This window comes from Brienomyrus brachyistius, chromosome 16 (genome assembly GCF_023856365.1).
Source record: "Brienomyrus brachyistius isolate T26 chromosome 16, BBRACH_0.4, whole genome shotgun sequence".
Taxonomy (NCBI): domain Eukaryota; kingdom Metazoa; phylum Chordata; class Actinopteri; order Osteoglossiformes; family Mormyridae; genus Brienomyrus; species Brienomyrus brachyistius.
The window spans coordinates 6,654,411-6,672,065 of NC_064548.1; the positions used below are offsets into that span (position 1 = coordinate 6,654,411).

Here is a 17,655-nt window from a genome sequence, read left to right on the forward strand (position 1 = left end):
GTATACGTATCTCGTTTTACGCCAAAATGGTGAGTGATTTAAGAATTTGCACTGAACTCCCAGAAACAGCAGCTTTGATTGTTCCTAGTTTTAACTAAGAAGCGCCTGAAGAGGAATTTACCGACTTTTTTGGTCACAGGATAACAGGACGACTGGGACAGTTGATTAAAATTTTGAAGAGATCCAACAGAAGCCCTGCCAGTCACTACAGGAGAGTAATTGGATGGACATGTTTTATTTAAATATCTATCCTGTGTTACTCAGTGTTTGTGTCTATTAGGAAGGCAGAGAAAGTACAAGGTTACAGAGATATTAGGCTTCTGGCCACAGCTCTGGGCTCGTCTGTGATGTCACCTGCCTCAGGGTGGTGCAAAATTTTCTCAGGGTTACAACTTTTTTTTGCAGATATATTTGGAAAACAATGACCCCCCCCACCCCCACGGTAAGATTGCAGGGGGAGGTTTTGTCCCTGGTTCCAGGCTGCTCTGTGCTACTAAAACAGAAAAAGCACCTTGAGGCGATAGCACAGATTTTATCACTGCGGGTCAGGTCTCAGACATAAGCAAAGTGCTTGAAGTGCAATTAATCAGATCTTAGAGAAGGAACGGGAATATCATAACAGAAATGTGTCAGTGAGTTATTTTTTGCAGCGTTCATTTGGCATAATGGTGTCTTTGGTCCTCTAAAGGCACACAGAACAAACATTGAAATCATTCTGAATAATTCCCCCCTTTCAGAAATCTCTTTGGGGTCAGGGTACAGAAGACGCTGCCAATGGAAGCCGCTCTTGTCTTGGTCTGTAGGACATATCAGCATCACGAGCAGGTTGATGCTCTATGAATTCTTCTAGTTTGGCTCGCAGTATTTCTAGCAGCCTCTGGGAATTTTTTTGGAGATACTTTTGAGTCATTATAGTACAAATGGCATAATCACTATTCAGTCCTACTCTTAACAATCATACATAAAAAATACTCTTCTGAGAGGAGCTTACTGAACTGCAATTTCAGAGCTATGATTGGAATATCTGTTATACGGTGTGTTGATTCTAGCTACATCTATTGAAAAGCACGTCTCGCGCTGTCGAAATTCACGGCCCACCTTCTTATTTCATACCTTTCCGGTTTTTCTTCCTTCCCCTTAGCATCACACCAGAATCCATTTTTTTTTTTTAAATAAAAACCTGTGTCATTTTTCTTGCAGAGAAAAAGTAGCAGCTCTTTGACATATCTCCATTAACCCAGGCCGCCTCGGATTCTGCCGCAGTTCTGCAGTCATGGGCTGATAAGAGGACCATCTCTTCATACTGGCCTATATTATAAAATATAATTCGCTTTACAATCTCTGGCCTGGTCAGTAATGAGTATGAGGCACGGAGTATCTGCACCAAGCTACCAGCTTTCATCAAAAATCCATATTTTTTTTTTTACACTATTCAGGAAAAAAGGCTTTTAAAAAAATCATAACGAATACTGAATGCTGGTGAATACGCAACAGTATTCAAAGCAACTGTCCCTTGAATAACATTATCCTAATATACCTTATAGCTTATAAATTGGAATACAGCGTTAAAACAGCACAGCTGAATGACGGTGGAGGACGCTTTTAACATTCCATCTCCGGCGATGCAAATCAGCAATTGAATCATCGTCCCGTTGCTCGCCCTGCATACCCTCTCCGGTTCAAACAGAACAAAAAAAAAATAGTCTGCAGCTTCTGTCAGCTTGACATCAAATCTAGCACTTCAATGAATCCTCACTGTACAAAAAGCTTCTTCTCCTATAAAAAGGTATTGATTTTCTAGGAGTCTATATCTAGGATGCTGAAGGGCAGTGTAAATTGCTCCCAAGACACTTTTGTAGGGCATAAGCCTCTTACCCTCCACTGACACAATATGCTCCTTGAACCTTCATGCAGTCTTTGAGAGGTCAAAGGTGATTAATGTAGACTATATCAAAACAGACATTGGAAAAGACAATCTGAATACTGACAGGATGCAAATTGCCATAGTTGCTCATAAATGAGCGAAAGACATTAGCGTCTAGAACTCTAATATCTATGTTTTTTGTGATTGGTTCGACATGCGGGGGCGGCATGGTGGTGCAGTGGTTAGCACTGTTGCCTCACACCTCTGGGACCCGGGTTTGAGTCTCCGCCTGGGTCACATGTGTGTGGAGTTTGCATGTTCTCCCCATGTCGTCGTGGGGTTTCCTCTGAGTACTCCGGTTTCCCCCCACAGTCCAAAAACATGCTGAGGTTAATTAGAGTTGCTAAATTGCCCGTAGGTGTGTGAGTGTGCCCTGCGATGGGCTGGGCCCCATCCTGGGTTGTTCCCTACCTCCTGCCCATTGCTTCCGCAATCCAGTAGGATAAACGGTTTGGAAAACGGATGGATGGATGGATGGTTCTATGATCCAGATCCAGAGTGGGCTTCTTATTTACAGAGCATCTTGATTATGTTGTTTTTCACATCCTGAGCATAGACAAAGTAGTATCATGTGGAATAATAGCAGCAGTTTGTGTAGGAAGATATTTTTTGAAACGGCTTTACACTGTACCACATGAGCAGTATGCCTCTTTGGTTTTCAGCCTGCACACCCCGAGCTCCAGTTCCCCTAGTGGCTGTAGGTACATCGCAACCTACTGCCTGCAGGAACAGGTAGTCAGGAGAAGTCGAGTACCTGGAGATTTATCTTCATGTGAAATATTTGCAATCCGCACTGCCGCAGACAAATGTCTGTTACGACCCACCACGTGGATTGCAGAGCGAGACCATTCCATGCTGCTCACCCAGTGCGGCGCACAAACAGCTCACCTTTGTCCACGTACTTTTATTTTTTGGCTGCATCTCTTGTGATGATATCTCCATGGTATTTACAGCAACTTTAGGCACAATTGTTACACTTATAGCAACATTATTACAAAAACTACTGAGAGATAAACTGGTTCAAATGAAATATTATGACCATACATGTATTTGTTCATATGTTTTGGGTCTTTTAAATTGAACAAACATTTCTTGTCTTTCTAAACTGAACAAGGTGCATATGTCTATAGTACCAGTAGTTTTATAATGTAAGTATTTAGTTTTATAATGTAAAATGCATGACATACTTAGATGAAGGAATCTTACCAGCAGATGAGTGATCATAGTAATGTCGTTGGTCCAATTTAACCACCCTACACTGTGATTTTGATTATCACCCATGGCTAATTTACAGCTGTCTGTCACTGTCACAGTTATCGCAGCATTCAAGGGGTCATCTGAACGTCTTTTCTTTAGGTCCAACTGTATTAATCAAGACACTTAATCTGAATTACTGTTGGAGGGTAACGCAAAGGCAATAGCTGAAGGTGACCTTGTACAAAAGTGTCAGTTTTGCAACTAAATGTAAATGCTAATCTCTTATTCAATACCTCTTAGAGTAGACCTCCTCTAGTCCATGATTTTAAGAGGGCTTACAGTTCACAGATTTAATAGCTGCTCTCACTGAAAGTAATACCCTTTGTTGCCTCTGGCATCACTTGGCGACGGGCATAGTGTAAGGAGGCAGATTAAAGCAGGCGTGTTTAACTTCCTCACCTCCACGCACATCCCCTGTGTACCCAGCTAAGCAACCATTTAATTTCTTTCTCGTTCTTTGGCCTTACAAGATTCAGTTTAAGGTTTAGAGAGATTTTATTTTTAGGAAATTTATTCACAACACTAGAAAACAAAAACAGGCTGGGATTAATCTGAGTAATTTTTAAATGATTCCATATGCTATATTTAGAGATTAAGCTGTAATTTTCTGTTATTAACTTTTAAGAGCATTATTATAATTTATCTTGAACACATGACCTGGCCTTTTGGATTGTCTCACACCACGGCACATGTAAGACACAGATACATTTTGCTGTTTTCAGTGAATCGTAGGGGGAGGCCTGTATTTTCCTCACACTTTACAAAATGCCCTTGACTTTCCTCAACTATGACGCAACAAAGGAATCAGGGCTGGCGCAGACCAGAGAGATCACTCAGTGAGCACAGTCAGGGGTTCTGGACTTCAGAGAACGGTAAGAATCCGTTAAGCAAAGACACATCGCCACCTAATGGACAACATTGGACATGCAAGCTTAACAACATACTGATCACCACCAATGAGAATTCAAAAATCTGATCATCCGAGCATATCATTTTATGGAAAAACATTGATATCACATTGAGTTCACAGTGCCAGTGAATTTTTCGGTTCCTGTAGATTACATCAATTCCCCAGAACATTAGCTTTCATGGTGGCACAGTCTGCTGAATTTAAATCTGTTTTTGTTTTCATTCCTCAGTCTTCAGCTCACATGGTCAGTGCTTTGCGCTGCTGTGTCACTGTAGTGGTCCTCCTGGGCTGTTGTAATACTGTGATTAAAATAAACATCTGCAGAATACCCAACAAGGTTGGCTTCTAATCAGGCCCAATGATGCTACCATACCTTGCCCAGAGTTGCAGTGTGTTGTCTCCTGTTATATACTCTCACTTACTAAGCAGATGTTGGACAATGGCATTGGAACTGAAAAATGTATTAGAGTGCATTAAGACAGGAATACAGAGGGATCTGAGTACCACAACACTTTGTACCACAACAATGTAAAATGGATTTTTGTTTAATGCTCTGCAGTGTAAACACTGCAGCCAACTCCAGCACTCCAAACTCCAAGTGCAAAAAATATAAATATAAATACAATAAATATGACAAAAAAGCGATCAAAAGAACGCTATAATTCAGATAATCAGTGACAGAAATATCATATGCAAATAGAAAAAAACTGCAGGCACAATATTTGAACTTGAAATGTGTGCTTGAATCCAGCAGAATGTATTCCAATTCCAAATAAAAATAACAAAAGACAGATTAATGAACTAGAGTCAACATCATATTGTGATTACATTGCAGTCCAACAGTAAACAAAACGGATGGCATCGTTTTCAATATGAAATCCTAGGTGGTTTGGTTCTCAAGTGGCTTATCAACATTTTATTGTTACATTACTCAGAGAGCACTTAAGTTGAATTGCATAATCCAAGCAACTGTTGGGGTTGACCAGATGGGGGGGTAAAAATGGGGCATAAGCTGATATCCCATCACACTCAAGGACCCAGATGTCAAGCACTTTCAAACTAGATCAATCTAGACCTGGGGCAGAGCTGGGCTGGGTCTGCCGATGTGCATCAGAGATGCCCAGAAGCTTGCTGGTAACCTTGGAGTATGGCTAGCATTTACAGATATTTCAGGAGACAGCTCTGCCATGCATTCCCACCAGCCGTAAGCAGTATGCAGACATCGTCCATAACTTATTAATTTTTATCCTTTGGCTGGACGACATTAGGGGGAGAAGGGTAAGAATGTACTGAGCTCAGTCATGTGGATGGGGTTCTGACATCCCCAGTGTGTGCTACTGAGGAGTGATTCCAGTCCTGAAACTGCCCTGTTCTGCAGTTAGTAATGATGTGTTTTCAATCATTTTGTGTTTAATGGCTAGAGAGACGACGTTGAGACCTGTGTCACCATACTGGTCCTAAAAATGGCCGTAAAATAATGAATAATGGTTCATCCATATTCCAAATGTGTATTCCATACTGGGTCATTTCTTTGATGATGTGAAGCAGTTCCTTCAGTTCTGTTTTACTGGAATTAGAGGTATTTATAGTGACAGCTAAGATGATGGTTCTTCTCATGGAATCATCACTGAAAATAATAGGTACAGCAGCTGAGAAAGAGAACAAGGGTATGAGTCTGTCTGGGCTTCCAGAAAGACGAAGATCTCCCATCAAAAGGAAATTCCCTTTATTTATCTGATGCTCTTGTGCCCAAGTGCAGCCCAGACTCATTCAGGGTATCTACAGGGGGTTCATACACTGTTTGTCTGAGCATTTTGGGAACAAGTGGCAACATTCCAGGACTGCTCTATGAGAGGAACACACATTTATAGCTTCAGTAACTATGAGGTCAATGAGGACAGGAGAGGTGCTAATTGTGGCATGCAAAGGAAAGTGGCCTTAGAGTGACTTCAGATGGTAAATGTTCTATTTCCCCACCTCTTCATTCCAGCAATATGATTCCCACAAGCTTTGGCGACAGAAAAATCAACACAAAAAAAGCATAAGCAGAATGTCAAATGTGACCACTGTTCAAATCCTTCATTTTATTATTCTCAAACAAAATTGGTATCATATACCAATGGACTCTCACCGGAGAGAGAACCAGCTTTCCCAACACCACCCAGCTGCCTCTGTAGTTACCAGCATCCATCCAGGTGGTGCAGCTCTGTAAACTCCGCCTCCTCCTGGTGCTGCTCCATAGCCAATCACAAGAGAGGAAGATATAGCCCCAACCGCAACACCAATTACTGTGTAAACTCATTTTTATGATAGATAATAATACTGAAGAATAAAGTAAAAGACACTGCAGTCACTCAGGTAATCAGTCAAGTATAGGTGAACGAGATACAATATTTGATGCGGAATATTCTCACTGATCGGGAGATGACATTTGCATGGGAGTGTTTTCAATTTTCCAGGTTTTACTAGGGTATATTAATGTGTTCAGAGGTGGCAATTTCAGGTCCAGAAAGTAAAAATCCAGACTATGATTTACTTTCAACCAACCAGTTGAGCATAAAGAGTCACAGTCATAAAGTACTCAACTGGTTAGTTGAAACAAAATCATGGTCTGGATTTTTACTTTCTGGACATGCAATTGCCACCTCTGGTGTTCTTCCAAGTCAGATTTAGAAAGGCCCCAAGTTATAGTCTGGCTTATTACCCATAAGCCATTTCACCCTGACCTCACCACCCACCGTGGCCCAAATCAAGCACTAGGCCAAAAGCTGCAATGTTCCTTTTATAAAAATATTTTCCTGTAGTTTCTGCCTGCCTATTTGCTCTCCCCATGTGTCCCACCCTCTATATTTTTCATGTTTGACTCATCCCTATCTACAAGGAATTATACAATGCAGTTAGACATATGTGAGATTAGAACAAAGAGTTAAATATTAAATATTAAAAGTCATTAAGAAAAGAAAAACTGAAGTTTGCCCTCTAACCATGCTGTCTTGATTTCTGAAGCTAATCTGCAAGTCTCCTTTACACAACCTCCAATCTCAGCTAATTACTGAGAATAATTAACATTTTATAAAGAGGCCACTGAGTATTTTCCCCTCACTTCCAATATTCCTCCGTGATGTTTCCATTTTTGGGTAAAAAAGCAGACAGTGCACTCATAGAGTAACCCTTGAAATTATAATATAACCTTAACAATAATATTATTCAACGTCATTAAACCAACAGAGTTGCAGGAGTTTTCTGCTTGACTGGCCGCAGCAGAGGTCATTATCAATGGCCTTCATTAGGGGAACAGAGTGGAACTCCTTGCTTTCAAATTATATAGCTAGAGGACCTGCTTGGTGTCAACAGGAGTACAGTGCTGGACACTGTTCCAAATGTTCAATTTTAGTGACATCTTATTTTATTTTCTATACATATATATACACACACACACACATTATATTTGTATGCATATCTTTAAGTAAATCCCTTCATTTCTATGGCAAAGTCTTTTGGCATTTTTAGTTCTTTCTTTGCAGTAACAGATTTTTATAAAGCTGAGTTTCCCCTTATGGGGACTGAAAAGGTGGTTCCCACAAAGTCCACATAACAGGTGTTTATCACCTTATGGGGGCATTTGGTCCCCACAATTCACATGACCCACACACATTAATACATACCACTCAGCCTTAACATTAAAACCAATCAAAAAAATAATATTGTGTAGGTACCCCTCGTGCTGCTCTGACTCTACAAGACCTCTGAAGGTCTGCTGTGGTGTCTGGCACCAAGACGTTAGCATCAGATCGTTTTAAGTCCTGTTAGTTGTGAGGTGGGGCCTTCAAGGGTCATATCTCACAGACGCTCGATCAGATTGAAACCTGGGATAATTAGGAGGTCAAGTCAATACCTCGAACACCCTGTCACGTCTCTCAAACCATTCCTGACCAGCTTTTGCAGTGTGGGAGGATGCATGATCCTGCTGAAAGAGGCCTCTGCCATTGGGGAATACCATTGCCATGAAGAGGTGTACTTGGTATGCAACAATGTTTATGCTGACGTGCCCATTTAGGCACTTTTGGCAGTGGGCACTCTGACCAGTCTGTGACAACACAGCCCCATATGCAGCAAGCTGCAATGCACTATGTGCTCTGACACCTTTATATCATAGCCAGCATTAACTTTGTCAGCAATTTGCCCTACAGCAGCTCTCCAGCGGGATCGGATCACACGGACTAGCCTTCGCCGCCCAACATGCATCAACAATCAACAATATTTTTCAACAGGACAATGACCCCAAACACACCTCCAGGCTGTGTAAGGGCTATTTGACCAAGAAGGAGAGTGATGGAGTGCTGCGGCAGATGACCTGGCCTCCACAGTCACCGGACCTGAACCCAATGGAGATGGTTTGGGGTGAGCTGGACCGCAGAGTGAAGGCAAAGGGGCCAACAAGTGCTAAACACCTCTGGAAACTCCTTCAAGACTGTTGGAAAACCATTTCAGGTGACTACGTCTTGAAGCTCAACGAGAGAATGCCAAGAGTGTGCAAAGCAGTAATCAGAGCAAAGGGTGGCTATTTTGAAGAAACCAGAATATAAAACATGTTTTCAGTTATTTCACCTTTTTTTGTTAAGTACATAACTCCACATGTGTTCATTCATAGTTTTGATGCCTTCAGTGAGAATCTACCAATGGTCATGAAAATAAAGAAAACACATTGAATGAGAAGGTGTGTCCAAACTTTTGGCCTGTACTGTATATATTACATTGTGGGAACCAAATGTCCCCACAATGTGATAAAAGCCTGCTATTTATTTTGGTGTTTGGTTCCCACAAGGGGAAACTCAATTTTTATAAAGATCTGTGACTGCAGCCAAAGAACTAAAAATGCCAAAAGACTTTTTTGGTTACTTGTGGTTAAGGTTAGGGCTGGGTAGGGGTTAAGGTTGTCATTGGTGGGATTAGGGTTTTTCCCATTGAAATGAATGGAGAGCCCCCACAAAGATACGAAGAGAAATATGTGTGTGACTGCATGCACATGTGTTCGGCTGTACTCCTAATAATAATGGCAATGCTATATGCTGTGGAATCTAACATTTGGGTTAGATGCAGAGGACACATTTCATTGTTGTGCTGTGGTGTGTGAACAATTACAACTTTTCCCTTCACTATATCTTTATCTTAAAGTAAATACCTCCTAAACACATTCAGTTTTAAGACAGCTTCACATGCATAAAATTACGGAATATATTTATCTTCCATTTTGTACTGGAATTTACTCAATATTATTACATACAGGGTCAAATGTACAAGATCTACCTTGGGAAGATAACAGTGTCCCAATCCCTAAAAACTATTTTACAATACTGCAGCTAGAGGGCAGTATCTGATGCAAAATGCCATCGTAAGCAAGAAATTTGGAAATAAACTTGATAAAAGTGTCCTGGTTAAAGACTATTATAGACATGTGTTAAAGGTACAAAAGCAGAATTACCTGCTGATGATCATAAAATAGGTAGATACTGTAAATATGTTGCACTGAGAGCAGTGTGCATTCTTTACAAACCGTCATCTCTTGGGGGAAGAAGTGGTGGGTGTGAAGCTATAGCTCACAGCTGACCTTTGGCAGGAAGACAGTTCTGTTCATGGTGACCTCCTCATTAACGAGAACAATCCCATGATTCATTGCGACTCAAGTTTGTTCAAGTTAACAAGAACACTCTTGCCAAGAACACAAGTACAATCTTTGCACTCTTTGTATTAAGGAATACCCTATACTGGCAACCTGAGATTAAGCATCTCTTCTCCATTTTCCAACTGCTAATCCAGTTCAGGGTCATGTGGGGGCCTGTAGCGTGTCACAGGTAACATACCTTCCAATAGCAGGGGATGAAAGTCACAAACACAGTCTTATACATTATGAGCAATTGCATGTCCGCAGACTGTAGGGGGAAACCTACACAACACAAAGAGAACATGCAAACGTCAAACACAGATAACAAAGGTGGGATTGGAACCTTCAACCTGCAACCCACTGAGCCATCAGGATACCCTCCTTTGTACCCACCAATCCAGAACAGACTTCGATACACGAAACAGCCAGGAACATGACATACTGAGGTCGAGTAATATCACTGTCACATTCCATTTACAGGTAAATGCAGTGTCCAGTGGATTAAAGAGCAATAGCCAACCTAAACTGATCCTGTTAAATATCCAGAAATGAATTAATTTATCTTTAACATTCTGAATGTTGCGGACGGTTCATTGTCACACTTGGTTGCTATAGAAACATCCCATGAGTTTAATTCCATTGAATCCCACTGAATTATGTACAGCTCACATCATCCGTGACGTCAGATTGGCAAAGAACTTAAAATTATGTCCTGGACTTTGTACCTAGGATGATAAACGCAATCTATTTTTATAAAAATTAAAAAATAGATGAACAAAAAGTGATATATGCCTGCAAACTTAAAAACCTTAGTATAGGGGTGTGCAGCATTGTCACTTTAAATCAATTCACCCACATCTACATGACCATTAATATTAGTAAGTGTTTGATCTGACAAACTTGAACAATTATCAATCACACTGAGTCACATCTCAATATTAATGGATTATGTATTATAAGATTCCAGGTCCTTCTGATTCCATCATGCTGTGGGAAATTGTGCCAAAAGCAGGTAAGCGTGGGTAAGTTAACCCCCCCCCCTCCCCAGATCTGTCCAAATAGCACAGAGTGACTCCCAAAGTCGTATGACCCTTCGAACGAGACAGAGAGGTTCATGTGCAAATGAGGTCACTGTCCACAGCAGGGGCAGTCAGCCGTTGATGCAGTTTTGTCTGAATGGGGACACCGAGTTAAAGGTAGGTCAAACGGAAAGGTCTCACCCAAACTACACACATGCTACACTTACATCTGATATTCAGAGGTACAGCATTGCTCAGTGCATTTCAGAACACAACCAAATGTGCTGCATCTCCAGGCAACTATAAGGAATTCAGCACTATGCATTAAATATGGTTTTTGTGTGCAGCAGAGTAAAGCTTTTGAATTTATATAATCAGGGCCACAGCCATTATGGAGCACTGAGGTATTATATGGGAAGATGAGGCTACGCTTAAAAAGCAGTAACTCCTGTGAATGGTTAAGTAGGTTGCAGGAGCCATGGGACCCAGAAAGATGCCAGCTATGCTAAATAAAGGCTTCTGTCACTCTGTAAGATCCATCAGATACTGAAGAATGTTCTGTTTGTGTTTTTCCCATATAAAATCTGCCCACCTAAGTATGTGTCAAGACATATGGCAATGATTTTTGATGGCCGTGTGTATCAGGCTGTACACATTACTTGTGTTATGCATTCACAGAATATACACAATGAAGGTTTCATTTGTTGTAGTTATATATATGTAAGAAGGCTGAAACGAAAGAGTAGAAATTCTGGATATAGTAAAAAGTGACCAGATTGATAGTACTGTAGGTGAACCTCAGTGAAGTGAGGATAATGTATGATCACTTCATGACTGTGAATCTGCCATCATCCTGTTACTGTCACAGGTATGATGCCCGAAATCTACCTTCCTCATTTCTAAGTAGCAATTTGAGCCAGTAGCACATCACAGGACTAGCGGAGCACAGACACATGCGGTACTGAGAATGAATCATCCAGGAAGACCTTACACTGCTCCCACAAAGTCAGGCAGCAAAGCCCAGGCATCCAAGTGTCACATGAAAGAGCTTTTTGTCAGAGAAACTGCCTGGTATTTATTAAGGGGGAGTGAAAACTCAACAAATCTGCATGTGGGGAGGTCAAAAAATTCAAAACACTTTGCATAAATGCTTGACTATTTCTGAGCTAACATTGTATCTGTAGGATACACTATGGATACAGTAAAGGATACAGTAAAACAAATTGTTTTCTCGCATTGACTGAATCAGCATCGCAGATTAAGATCAAAATATTAAACATTGTGAGTTTTGACTCAAACAAAATGGGAAAGTTTGAAAATGTCTTAAGGTTTTCTCTGATCATAAATCCATATACAATTAGGACCAGAAACAAAATCAAAAAGCTTTTCTCCTTTTTATGTTAATGTATTTAGTTATTGGTTCTGTAAGTGTAATTGCCTGGCTGGTTATATGGCTCATTTTGCTAACTATTGTATTTTTTGCTCTAAATGTTAATGGATAATGTTAATTTTGGTCCAGTCCTCGGCTGGTGGGGGAAGGAGGGAATGTTAAACAAAAAGTATGAAACAATTGATGTACCCTATTAAAATGTTAACCTGTACTTGTGCAATAAAGAGGTTAATAAAAAAGTATGTTAATATGTACGTCTTACACAGTGTGTGTGTGTGTGTATACAGTACTGTGCAAAAGTCTTCAAAAAGAAATGTTTAACGCTATTTATCTGGGTAGTAAGTGCACATTTTCTTAGAACAAAAAATATCATTTAACATAAGAACATACGAAAATTACGAGTAACGCAATAAAAACTAAAAATGTCTTCTGTTCTCCTCAGTGGCATCTGAACCATTCTATGTATTTATTAAATTTCACCACCAGCTCGCTTAATTAATTAACTTAATTAGTCAAAAAATACACGGGTGTATTGTATGGTTGCTGGAAATAATAAGGTTATTTTAGCTGAGGTTTTGAAATGGCTAAGCTGACACACTTTGCTAGGCGTAACAGCATAGTTTTACACCAACATGACATGTTATTTAAATGAAAATTTTTTTGGCTGTCTAAGACTTTTGCATAGTTCTGTGTATACATACACACACACACACACACACACACACACACACACACACACACACACACACACACACACACACAGAGGCATGGCTATTCTATATTCTCTTCTTGGATGACAAACAACAGCTGGCAGATGGTGTTTCATCAGATACTCTGTTAAGGGCCCTATTAATGATAAATGTAGATTAGGCAGAGTGGCACTTGTAATTTAAGCAGAAGACAATTACGGTGCATTATCAATTCATTCAGGATAATTTAGATACACTAAGGAGACACAAGCCAGCGGAATTACGAAAAAAGCCTGTGTCAGTTTTTAATCATAGTGTAGAAAGACACATCTAGTAATTACCACAACTTTACATCACCAACACTGTGATTATTTTCATCTTGTTACAATAAGCAATAGGCCAGAAGGGCACTTCAAGTATATCACAGAGGGGAAAAAAACAAACAATGCAATATACCAAGCAATATAATTTATTTTTATAGGCAAAGTCTGATAGTGATTGATATCTCTTTATTTCATTAGTGTTTTATATTGACTGTTTCCACCTTAATAGTACATAGCTCACAAAATACATACAAAGACGTTGTGGGTCCTATTGACAGAAAACATTTTATAACAAACATTGTACCAACCTAATCCCCAGATCCCTTCCTTCTGCTCAGTCATGTGATTAACACAGAATCAAGTAGTGTCATCAAGTGGGGGTCTCACTGTTTGAAAACCTACATTTCTAACAGGGACTCCAACCCTTATTATAAAAAAGTGTGCGATAAATGTCCTAACAAAACCCATTTCAGGTAATTTGTGACCAAAAAAGGTTTACGTACCAAACGTTACAAAATATATAATGACTTTAAAGTGGTAAAACAAGACAATCGTAAAAATCTGGGTTCCAGCCCAATAGATTTTGCTATAAGGAGGCTGTCGGAATGTTAATAATCTAAATCCATGTTAGAAAATTGCTTTAATAAGGGCACAATACTCAATGTGTTCAAACAAAATTACTGTGATTAAAGGACTTTTTAAAATATCTATGACCCAAGAACCCAACATGGCAGCACACAAAGTACAGCGTGGGAGTGAATGTGCTTCGCGCAGCATTTTCCCCAGTGCAAACACACTGTAATACACAGGACCAGGCAGCAAGTCCTGGCAAGTCTAGCTTACTCTGCTCTTCTGGAAAAGTGTCTGAACATCACCCTACCCACCCACCCACCCACCCATAAAGCAAATGTCAGACAGGTACCAGATATGTAAAAGGCACCGGGAAATTATTCAAAAATATATCAAGTCCTAAATTAAACCTTGCACAAATAAATGCAGCAAATCGCTAAAGATTCTTTAGCAATTAGCCTTTAACAACGGCGAATAAAATATACTATTCATCCATGCATCTATCTATTCATCTTTCAAATGCTTATCCAGTACCGTCTTTGTATATCGACTGGGAGAGACATTCAAAAACAACACAGACTTGGGAAATACAGCAGCTTCACTTACAAGAACCTGTTTTGTCAGGGTGTTTTTCTGTAGGCAACACCTAAGGCATGCAAGAATAACAGAGAGGAGAACAATAGTACCTTTCCACTGTGCAACATTGGTGATCTTCCACAATTAATACTTTCCTGGTTCATAACAGAGAACAAAAAAAGCCCAAAAGAGGACTCAAGTTATCTGTAAGGTCCTCGGCAGAAAAGAACTATGTCATAAACTGTAAATATACGAACAAGCAAGTAAATAAAAACCTCATCAGTTGCCATTATACCATTAGTAGTCAGTCAAGTATGTATTAGTCATCAGTGAATAATACTGATGGTTACTCCTAAATCTTTTCATTTTCCCCAAAGTTATTCAAGTGCATAAACCAAAAGTAAATAAAATGCATTACACAACTTATTAATTAAAGCGAAACTTTTGCCAGTATAATCATACTTTTCTCATCCTGATCAATAACTGCCAAATAATGTTAATCTATTAATTCCATTAATTTCCAATGAACTGAACTTTTACAAACATAGAAATTTAAAGATTTTAAATCGGAGGGGAAAATCATTATACAAATATCCATCTATTTTGCTGCATATGACCTGTAGTCATATGAATGTAGGGGTGAATTTAAAAATGACAGTTTTATAGAAAAAAAGTAACAATTTCTCAAATTTACACTCTAAACTAGACACTAAACATTTACATTATTGCAGTTCCTTAGTTTGATAGAATGAGTTTTATCAGAACATCCTAATTTTACATTCAGTGGGCATCATTTAAATCAGTTCAAATTTAGACAATTTCTGGCGACAATAAATATACTGAAGATTCACAGTTTGTTATTGTCTGGAGTTGCATCTTGGGTACATTAATCTAAGGCACCCAGAATCTATTCCAAACATCACCTTTCCTGTAATTTACCCGTCAACCCTTGACCTTCTAAACCAATCCTTTCTGGCTGCTATTTATTACTGAAAAAGTAATAATGCAGATACATGCATAATTTAACAGATTGCAATATAATGATCAAATTACTTGCTTTACAGAATTTACCTCGGCTCCCTGCTTGCAGTATACTCACTAACAGGCAGGTAGAAAAAAAACTATATAGTGCGATTCCATTTTCAGTTTGTCATCCTCAACCAAAGAGGTTTGATTTTGGTCTTGATTTCAGCGGGCTTGCAGGCTCGTTATCTCCTTCCTCAGGCTCCCTGAAGGAAGTGCTGTGGACGATTTGCGTCTTGAACTTGATTTTCTGCAGCCTGGGTTTCATTTTGCCAACAGAAGGCTTCCGGTAGAGAGGCTTAGGCTTTACAAAATCACACGAGTCTTCCTCTGGGTGATTCAGAAGCTTGAAGTTGGTCTGGAGAACTTTGGAGAACCTCCACTTCCCGGCTACAGTCTCAGGGCTCTCGCAGTCGGAGTCGGCACACGCCCCGATGATATCGCGGACATCGTCGGACACACAGCTGGGCAGATAGTGGGCTGCCTTTCTGCCGCTATAGTCCCTGACTTCCACGTTGGCATCGTAAGCCCCCACCAGCAGCTTCACCACCTCTATGTGGTTGTGCATAGCGGCCAGGTGCAGGGGGGTATAACCAGCGCTGGAGCGAGCGTTGATGTTCACAGGAACGTCGTGCTGCTTCGCAAAGTTCACCAGCAATGCCAGCAGCTCCTGTTTGCCCTGCTTAGCGGCCCAGTGCAGACAAGTGAAGCCAGTTACGAAGTCCTTCTTCACCACCAGGGTCGGCTCGCAGGTCAGGAGGCGGCTCAGGCTGTCCCACTGCCCATCAGATGCGCACATCATCCATTGATGCTCTAAGGGATCCAACATCGCACTGCCACTGTCCTCATCAAGGGAGGCAGAGTCGCTGTCACTCTTCAAAGAAAAAGCATCCCTGTGCTTCGCGGAATTTCTGAGCGCCAGACTGCGACGAACCTGGGGAGAACTGCTCATCATGAGCTCTATGAAGTTCCTCCGGCTGCTTCTGGGTGTGTTGCCCTCATCGGTAGAGTCTGGGACCCCTTCATCTGCCCCATCACCCAAGGTATCCTTTAACTGGCTCTGTTGAAACTCTCGGGTGGCTTGCCATTTGCTCATGGACTGTGTTGGTGGCACATCTTTGCACTCCTCGTTCTCCCCCTGTGCACCTTCTGGCATGCACAGGGTCTCTGTGGGTGGTCCGTCCATGCAAAGTGCTCCTCCTTTAGATGCATCATCCTCAGACTTACAGGCAGGTATATCTGAAAGTGTACCGCTATCTGACGATGATGATGTGTTGAGTTTAAAGCCTTTCTTATTGGTGTCCATGGATAAAGCAGTTGAATCAACCACGGTTACATGAATGTCAGAAGTAAAATGCTCACTTCCATGCAAGCTTCCCCCAGGTCTTGCCCCCTCTGTGTCCCTGTTAACTTCACTTACTGATTTCATCAATCCATTCTCCCCAGGGCTGCTGATCCACTGAATTACATGTGCAGTACTCTTCGACGGTGGAGTCTCATCTACAGATCCCAGACTGTCTATCGAAGCCGTGGGTGTTTCTTTAATCGACTGTCCGTTGCCAGAGTCAGCTCCGCACTCCGTTCCATTCGGCATCTCCTGAACCGCGGAACTGGACGTGGGATTAGGCGGATGGACTCCAGTCGACTGGGAGCCATCATTCCCATTGCGCTGTCCATCTGCTCCTTCAGCGGTGCGATTCACCGAGGCCGCGTATTTTTTTCTCAGGCAAACGTACTTCGCCCCGCTTTCAGCTTTAACAAAAGCCACATTATCCACGTATGTTTTAAATGCCTCCTTGGCCAGCGCCCTCTGCGCTGGATCGCTGGGGAACAAGGATTTGAATCGATCGATCAGCTCCACGTTTTTCACCCTCCCGCCCCTTTCTATCAAAAACTGCAAAACAGATTCCTGGGTGCACTGAGTCGCCATTGGGAACGTGGGATACTGGGATGCAGCCGCTGAACTACTACCCAGATTGCCCCGCTCATAAGCAGCACTTCTGCCAGATTCCGCAACATCGGGACACCGATTTATCCTGAGCGTCTCTGTAGTCTGATAACCTGGGCTGATGGTTAGGTACCACCCTACGCGCAATCTTATTGAAATGGGCGTCCTCAAAGCAGTAGTGATCCACGCCCCTTAGCAAGGCACACCCACGCCGGGCGAACGAGCACTGAGACTTGCGCAAACGACATCCATACACCGGAACCCGAAAGTTTAAACGTCGGAGGCGTTCACAGTTGCCTGAGTTACCGAACTTCTGAATAAGGAGCTCGTTTCCGGAACGAGTTAGAAAAAATATGGAATGTAC

General features: G+C 41.2%; 1 protein-coding gene across 1 annotated transcript; it reads right to left on the reverse strand.

Annotated features, from left to right (window-relative positions):
• Positions 1-14,071: 14,071 nt before the first annotated feature.
• Positions 14,072-17,567, reverse strand: LOC125709470 (ankyrin repeat domain-containing protein SOWAHC-like). The gene has a single exon (XM_048977952.1). The coding sequence runs from the start codon at positions 17,271-17,273 to the stop codon at positions 15,477-15,479; it is 1,797 nt and encodes a 598-aa protein (XP_048833909.1). The 5' UTR covers positions 17,274-17,567; the 3' UTR covers positions 14,072-15,476.
• Positions 17,568-17,655: the final 88 nt, after the last annotated feature.